At 39.5% G+C, this 8,497-nt stretch overlaps 1 protein-coding gene across 3 annotated transcripts; it reads right to left on the bottom strand.

Moving 5' to 3' along the window:
- Window positions 1-33: 33 nt before the first annotated feature.
- On the bottom strand, window positions 34-7,517 carry LOC101216141. 3 transcript variants are annotated; one of them, XR_004215662.1, is made up of 6 exons: window positions 7,264-7,517; window positions 4,505-7,086; window positions 2,620-4,305; window positions 1,429-1,684; window positions 635-1,294; window positions 34-557 (listed from the first exon to the last, which is right to left on the bottom strand). XR_004215662.1 is itself a non-coding variant. In XM_011654200.2 (5 exons), exons 2-5 carry the CDS (start codon window positions 7,046-7,048, stop codon window positions 729-731), a joined length of 5,052 nt encoding a protein of 1,683 aa, XP_011652502.2. In that variant the 5' UTR covers window positions 7,049-7,086; window positions 7,260-7,517; the 3' UTR covers window positions 40-728. The 3 variants fall into 3 exon arrangements, 2 of the variants coding, with proteins under 2 accessions (XP_011652502.2, XP_011652501.2); XM_011654200.2 differs by having other exon boundaries at window positions 40-1,294; window positions 7,260-7,517; XM_011654199.2 differs by having other exon boundaries at window positions 40-1,294.
- Window positions 7,518-8,497: the final 980 nt, after the last annotated feature.

The raw sequence follows: 8,497 nt of genomic DNA, 5'->3' as shown, positions 1-8,497 counted from the left end.
AAACAACTTGCAAAAAGTGAAGATAGTAAGTACTTAAGAAGCTGGTAATCTCAATCAATACACTTTACAATCAACAATGGTCTGTAGAACTAAAAAAATAGTAATAATTTGTGGAAAAATAAATCTCTGAGAAGCATCATCAGAGTAGTAATATAGCATAAACAGTAGAGTTTGTATTTACAGAGAAATATGCAATGGCATTGAAGAGATGATGTATTATTTAAAGCTAAAGATGCTCATTTGATGGATGGAACACTTTAGAAACTGAAGGGGGTTAAGGAGAGAAAAGAGGGAGCTTTTAGGGGGCAAAGTGAAAGAAAATAACAGGGTAAGATGGGGGAAAAACTGTACAAATATGGGGAACCCTAAAAAATTCCATACAACCCCACCTAAAAACTTGCTTCATTCAGTACAATGTTTTGCACTGAAATGAGGGGACTCCTCTCAATCATGCTGGCCTAAAAAAACCTTCCTTGTGGATCTGGGAAGCTGTAGCAACAAATTCTCAATATCATCGTACGGCTCGCGTTTGTCGTGTCAGAAGTTTGCAATTAAATCTGCACATTATCGAAAAAAAAGAAGCTGTACCATTGACAAAAGTAAACAAAACCCAGCACTAACAAAATCGTCGAACCTAATCCGCTTGCCATCTTGGCGTAAGAATCAGTGAGCTCGAGCAATCGGAGGAAGTTGTGGTGGTCATCAGGTTTCGTGTTCTCTTTGCTTCTTTATCCATCACCATTGGAGTCATCCTCGGAAGCAGCTTTCATTGCTTCGGCGGTCATGATAGCGACCACTGCCTTGTGAATCGCAAGGTCCGCTCTGTATAGCAATCGCCTGGCCTTCTCTCTCTTCAGCTTAGCCATATTGCGTGCATGTTGAGCAGCACCAGATGCATCGCGGAGCCTGAACTCGTCAACATCGGAACCCTCCAATTGTTCGAGGATCTGCCTTTGAGATCCGTCAAATGGATAACGTCGTGGGCTTGACCACTCAGAATAACCATTGTTCCACCTATTTAGCCCGTCTCTCTTTCCAATCATTCTCTGATTGAAGGAAGCCATTCCCGAGTCGTATGTAGAAGCCCATGCCCCATACTTCCTGGACTTGCTCTTGTGAAGTTTTGGTAGAAAATTCCTCTCCAACCCATCATTACTCAAAATGCCGCCTTCAAGCCGTGGCGAAAATAAACTGGACGACGTGTGAATCAAAGGAGAATCTTCCAAAAACTCATAGTTATGGCCAATATAGGCCATCTTGTCGTCCCCAAGGCTAAACCCATTCAATCTTCTACCTGATACAACAAACCAACTTAAACTGTAAAGCCAAGTCAAGAAAATCGATAACTACAAAAGAACATCTTCAAACGTCGTCCGAGATAAACAACAGTAATTAGATGGATTGGGAAAAATGGACAACAGAATTTACCAAAACCATGCAATCCATCATTATCATAAGCGATGGAGTTGCTATGACCAGACACCGAAAACTTCCGGTGCGACCTTTGCTTAGAGCCTTTATTGAAGACTTCCAAGCCACGAGGTTTCAAACAGAATGCAAACATTGGTGGTTTCTCAACTGATGCAGCCTTCTCATGATATCCATTGCAGAAACTGGTGTTGCTTTTGTTAATTGTACACTCCCAATCTTTTAATTGCTGTTGATAGGTTTCCCAAAGAGGAGGCTGGAAAAAGGACAAGACGCATTTCCCAATTGTCAATTAAATATATACAAACAAAGTAATATTGTGCACAAAATAAGAAAAAAACACTGACATAACAAGTAATATATTACTTCTGTCTCCTTTTTAGCCTTATGTGTTCTTTTAAAAGGAAATGAGTCTATTAATATAAATTTAATAATAAAACAAGAGCTCGTAATACAAGAAAATTATACAATGAGAGTAAAGAATTGGATCAGCAAACGCACCAAGATATCTAGTTGAGATTGACACACCCTTGGCACCATCATCATCACCATAATTACCATAATTACAAAAGAATGTTCTAGGCCAGTCTAAGCCTTTACAACCATATCCACCAAAAACATATAATGAAATGAAAAAACAGAGTACAGGAACAAGAACAAAAATGCAGAAAGAACAAAACTTAACGAAGGAATCTATTAAGCTGGAAAAGTAAATACTCTCTAATTCAAGTTGAACTCCTGAATGCTTAGCTAGCAAAACACTCCAAAAAGAACATTCTGTTATGCTTTATTTTATTACTCAAGTTTTCAGGTTTTGCCTTTAATTTAGCCCCTTGTGGTAAGTAAGTTATTTATGCTATGCTTTGGTAGTATCCTTTTGTATTTCAGAGTACTAGTCTCTTCTCATTTCCTCAAAGAAAAGTTCCGTATTCATCTCTAAAAAAACATACATAACAAACTGGAGATCAACAAAAGCTAGGAAAGAGAAGATGAGGAAAAAGGGTAGGGAATATCAGTCTGCCTCTTTTTCATTTTATGATCTCACAGGAGTCGGTAATTGTTATCAATTTTCTTATTATTATCATTATCATCATTATTACTATTTCTACCAAAGCAGTGGCAGTAGGCAAGGAATGGGCAGAAAAGGCAGAGAACTAATAATATTCAGGAATTTAAAGACCTAACAGCTACCTGAAGATGTCGAATTAAAGGCATTCCCTTCCGCCTCCTTTTCTGCTGCCAATACTCAAAAATGGCCTTCGTCAAATCTGACGCCAAAGTTTCATTCATCACCTCAGCTATCTCATCATCTGTGAACTCATCACGTTGCTGAGAGTATGCAGCCTTCTCAAATGCATCCACCGTCTTCTCAAACACCTCACTTGAAACCTCCCCCAAGCCACTACTACTTCCAACTTCCGAAGAAGGTAGAATATCCTTGATCCACTGCTCGTCATCACTATCCATGTCATACAAGATGCGGGTTGGATTCAAAGCCATTTCAACATCTGTTTCTACCTGCCGGAAGTACTTAGAAGGATTCCGCATAAATGCACTCTCTGCTTCATATTCATCATTTTCTTCTAACAAGCAAACACCAGGAATTGGAATGTTCTTAACGGAGGCTGCTCTAATGTTTCGATTGTAACACTCCTCATGCAACTCCTTGAAGATTGCCCACTGGCTCCTATCTGGAAACTCCAGGATCCAATCCTTTCCTCCTTTCCACATCATGGCATGTGTGTATCGATTTGTAGATCCAGGCTGCAAAAACTGATGAGCCTTGTAAGAGTATTTAGTAATTCCTGAGAGTTTCACAGCAAGCTTCCACTCATTGTGATCAAATACCTCCAATACCACCTTTGCTCCACATTCCCTCCAACCTCTATCACCAAGAGTAATTAACACATTTGCATCACATGAGAGTAGTTCTAAGTTCCTTTTGGATCCTCTAGCCACATCAGACCTCTTTTCACTTGCCCTTCTAATTCGCTTGTAAGGACTTGCTTTAGGGTGAGAGTTTCTGCTCTTTGAGCTATAATCAAAACCTCCAAAAGGCAACGAGTAAGACACCTGCGTTCGGGGTTTCTTGGTCCTATTTCCCAGACCGTTGATAAGTAAACTATTTCCATCTGACCATCCATGTGAGGCTAATCCAAGTGATGTTGAGTTATTCTTATTTCGATGCCAAGTGCTGCGTGGTGCTGTTGGGTTAGGGCTGGGAATGACAACAGCACTTGCATTCCATCCTACATCCATGGACTGCTGAGGGCCGTGCAACTCCCCATCCACAGGCTGAAATGATGGAATCTCAACACTAAGGTCATTCAAAAATGAATTGTTATCAGATCTTGCCACATTAGGTAAAGCCGTTGTTTTCCCCGATTTGTTCTTGCCCAATGGCCGAATCCGCCTCTTGATACCATTTCTAGCTTTGTCTGTATCCTGAGACCCTGCACAAGTTGTAGCAACAGGTGTACTTTTATACTGGGAGGACTGCACCCCATCTCCATCCTCACAATCAGAGAGACCAGTCCCTAAATCTGACTGAGGACAGGAATTCCATCTATCAGATGCCTTTGATGACGTACTAAGACTATTAGCACAGTCATCCGTCAACACATCATCTACAGTCAATCTACCATAATTTTCTGGATGCTCTATTGAATCATGATGTTGCAAACTTAAATGAGCCACACACCGTTCCATAAGCAGCTTGAGATGCAAACTCAGGAAAAAGGTAGGTGCAGCAGTAAAAGAAAGAGCAAAAGCTGGAAAGTTTCTTTTTGTTTCATTGGAACACAAATTAGAGTGACCACTGTTCACGCAGGCAGCTCCTTTGAGGTTGATACCAAGACTACTAATCTTCTGTGTGCCCTGATTAGAGAACAAACATTGAAGGAGTTACTACAAGTTGAAAATATGGCCTTGCATTGAGAAATCATCTAAAACAAGAACACAGAGAAAGCAAAATTACATTAGAAATTCTTGAACATGCTTGAGCAACAATATAGTTGATAAAATAACAAAAATAAAAGATGAAGAAAGAACGAAAGAATATAGACTAATTGACTACCTTTACAGAGGAAGACCGGCCACAAAATGGAGATGCACGGAACTGAGTTTTGCTATTTTGAAGCTTTTTGATATTATCGTAGGTGCATTCGGTTAATGGAAGCTGCTTAGAAATTAAGCAATACTTCTTCAGCCTGTCTAGGTGAACCCACTTAGAATATTTTATTTCTGAAAAGTTATGGAAAGCAAACACAAGCTGCTTTCCTATATCCTGAAGGCACGAGAATTTGAACCTGATAGAGGTGACGGGAAATTGAAAATCAGCATACCTTCCCTGTTTACCGGGTGACTGAAACATTTTCAGGACCAGGAAAATGAAAGCCACTGCCTGCATCAAGCAACCTTCGAACAGAAGAAATCTCAACCCAACCACATTGTCTACAAATAACATCTCTAATTGAACCTTTGGCCATAGTAAGGTCAATGTACCATGTTGGATAAGCATTGCTAAATGGAATAACCAAAAAGTATCTGCACTAGAAGTGACATTCAAGAATGAATATTGCGGAATGTTTAGCTCAAACCTGAACTGCCCCACTTCCATCAATGGAATAGCCAACTGTAATAACCCAGCATCATCAACACACCATAGTAACCTATGCGCTTCTGACCTTCTGGGAGAAATATCTGGTTCTTCCACATCATCAATATTAGAAAAAGAAAAGGAAAGAGAAGCATGACTTCTTCTAGAAGCAAAATCTGTCTCGCGCTTATGGGGCATTTCAGTGCCTATGTTGCGGAACCTTTTCCTAAAATATACAATGGGAAGTTTGCGTGTCGTAGAACAAGTGGTTGTTTCTGAAGCAGATTTCTCTGGTCCATCCACATCTGCTAATCTTTCTGGCATCCCTGAAGATTTAACAAGTAAATTTGCTGGCTTTTCATTTGCCTGGGACCCTGATTTTGAAGATAAGCTGGAAGTTTTCTGCCTCTTTGAATTATGAGAGGGAGATGATTTATTGCGGTGAGTAGATCGAGCCAACCAAGAGATGATTGGCTCAGAATCCATATAGCTACCAATATTGCAATCATCCTCCAAAATCACAGCATCAGTTTCTTTTCCTTTCCTGGACCCTGATCTCCCTTTCTCATTAGCAGGATCATTTCCCACTGCTGACTTCCTGCGTTCTTCCCTACCAGGAACTTCACTAGGAAGCAGCAACAGTTTGAACCTTTCATTTTGAAGATCGATCCATTCTTCATCGCGGTCATCATATTTGACATGATGTAGCTTCCTTTCTTTATCATAGTCATTCACGAGCCCGTAGTACCAGATTTGGTCCAAAGGCCAAAAGACTTTGATCCTCCTGTTCAATACCCAGGCTGCATCTATGTCCCCAAATAAAATATCATAAAAATGGCGTCTTTTGCGTGAACTTTTTTTTTCTTTCCTTTGCTTCCTAGGCCTCAATACTCTTCCAGCAGCATCAACTGATGCAGATTCCAAACCAGGCTTAAGACCACGACTAACATTATCATGTCCAGAAGACAACAAGAAGGATAACCCATTTGTTGGCGGCAAAGAACCCTTTGTGTTTGACGAAAACCCAGTGCAATTTGGATCAAATCTTGATGATAGCATTCTCGCAGCATTCTCCTCAAGATTCTCTTCATCATCTTCTGGGAAGCCATCACGCCGCTTAGTAGATTGTGATATGGATGCCTCACCCTCCTTTGAATTACTTTTGCTCCCTGATGCAGAAATCTTTCTTTTCCTGACATTCTTTTTTGATTTTTTGGACGACGGGCTTACAGGCTTTACAACTGAATGATCGATATGCTCACCTTCCTCCTTCAAACGTGAAGCAGGATTTAATTCATTTTCTCTAGTCAACTGGTCAGCCTGCCCATCTTCCTTCTTCAGATGCAAGCGTAACTCCTTCGGTTCTTTCTCCTTTAAGTCTTTGAATGCAAGCTTTCTATTAGTCTTACAGCATTCCACCTGATCACTTGAATCTTTGACACTAGATTTAGCAATCTGATCCACAGTACCAGCTTTATCATCCAATGACCCAGCTTTAGCATCCAATGACCCAGCTTTAGCATCCAATTGCCCAGATGGTTTCAAAATCTGACCATCATGAGATTTCTTTCTCCTAACAAAACCACCCCTCTTACGCTTAGGAATGTGCATAACATTTTCATCTAAAATAAGTGGAACTTCGTTAAACTCACTACTGCTATTTAACTTGTCTTTTGACTCTGACTTTAAGGCCTTCTTTGAATCATGCCCACTTGAACCTAGCCCAGCATCATACACTTCGTCCAAACTCTTCCTGCTCCTACTATAAATACTACTAAAATTACTGAGGGACACTTTTTTCCTATTTCTCCTCTCGTTCTTCTGAACATCACCATCCTCTGCCCGGCCCTTTCTCTTCAACCTCTTATTCTGAACCTCTTTGGACACCTTTGATTCGTACAAACTCTTGAGATCCAAAGATCTCGATTTCTTCGGTATATCAGTACCATGTGAGTTTTCTAAGCTATTTTCCATCGACTTCCCCAAACGAAAACTCCCAATCCAGAAACCCCCAATTTTCATGTTCCATCATTGTACATGCATATAAACATTTCTCAGATCTGTCCCACCGAAACCATGCCAAAAATGAAAAAAAAAATGAAAAATTCTCGTCAAACGGACGCACAAGTGATCAAATCCAATTATCCATGCATTCATATTAATCTCTGTGGATTCAGATTAACCAAAACTCATGACAAAAAAAAAATTAAAAGACAATGAAAAAATCATATACCTACCTCGACTGATTGAACCGCGAAAAAAACAAAAAAAAAAATCCCTTCGTCTACAAATTGTGTCGATCATAAACCCGAATGGTAAATTAGGGCTTGAATCCGAGCCATCTCATTCGAAACCCTAATAGATTCCACAATTTCCCCCAATTAATTTTTTGGCAATTTTTTGAAATTTTTGCCCTAATATTTTTAATTTTAACCGTGAGAAACGGACGGAGCTAGGGTTTCTTTTGGCTTCCCCGAGCAAGGGTTTAGATATCGAAAATAACACAATAATAATAATAATAATAATAAGACTCATAAATCTGTAGGAAAAAAATTTGAAGCTGCCTCGTCCCGCCACGTGTTATATTATGAACCGCTGGATCGGAATGTTATGTTGGCAATCTTACTCTCCTGCTTCTGCGTCCTCCATAATTAAATGCACCTCAAAATTCCGCCGGCCAACAAGGCGAGTATCAACGGCCAGATTCATCCTCCAAAAGTGGACGGTAGAGATTCATGACCGTTTCGAGAGTTCTAAGAAGACACGACTTCATGAAATTTCTATTTAACCCTTTTTTCAAAAAATAAATAAAAGTTTCCATTTAACGTAAAAATATAACAAATAAAGCTTATTTCCTCTAAGGGAAAATTAATTACCCTTGTTTTTGCAAAGTATTTCGAAAAAGCCACCGAGATTTGATTTCGGAGGCGCCATAAAAGAACCGGAGATTCCAATCGCTGAAAGTAGTTGAGATTGCACACTCGCTTCGAGCAGCTGCCACGTGGTCAGTTTTTGGTTCGATTGTAACTTTTAAGAGAAGAATGTTGTATACGTTGCTTTAGTCTGCGCGTGGTGGAATGATGTGCACTTTTGAAAGAAGGGTACAAAGTGACGTGGTCAAAATAATATTACAGAAGGGAAAGGTTAACGTGACAGACGGTGCTTTTGCTGAACCGATGGACGGACGGACGGCCTTCGTGGTTTGGCTAGTTTAGTGAGCACTTACCCCTAATTAATTCTCGAATAATTTTTTTTGTGGTTTTTTTACTTTAGTTAATTATTGGCTTTAACCTAAGATGCTTGCCAAATTTAACTTTAAAAAATAATTGAAATTTTCAACCTAATTCATATTTTCAATTCAAATAATTTAATTAATTTTTTAAACTCAACTTGTAAAATATGGGTTAAATTGTCGCATTGTATTGTTTTTTTTTTTCATTTCCAACCCAATGATCATTTAGTTGTCTACAT

Source organism: Cucumis sativus, chromosome 3, assembly GCF_000004075.3.
Source record: "Cucumis sativus cultivar 9930 chromosome 3, Cucumber_9930_V3, whole genome shotgun sequence".
In the NCBI taxonomy this organism is placed as follows: Eukaryota; Viridiplantae; Streptophyta; class Magnoliopsida; order Cucurbitales; family Cucurbitaceae; genus Cucumis; species Cucumis sativus.
Note: the sequence above shows the minus strand (reverse complement) of the source record. Positions and strands in the feature narration are given on the sequence as shown.

Coding starts and splice junctions, on each gene's coding strand:
- LOC101216141 (XM_011654200.2), bottom strand. CDS start 7,048: ATGAAAATTGGGGGTTTCTGGATTGGGAGTTTTCGTTTGGGGAAGTCG. Junction 4,306..4,504: donor GCCGGTCTTCCTCTGTAAAG/GTAGTCAATTAG, acceptor TTCTCTAATCAG/GGCACACAGAAGATTAGTAG. Junction 1,295..1,428: donor TGATGGATTGCATGGTTTTG/GTAAATTCTGTT, acceptor TTGTTGTATCAG/GTAGAAGATTGAATGGGTTT.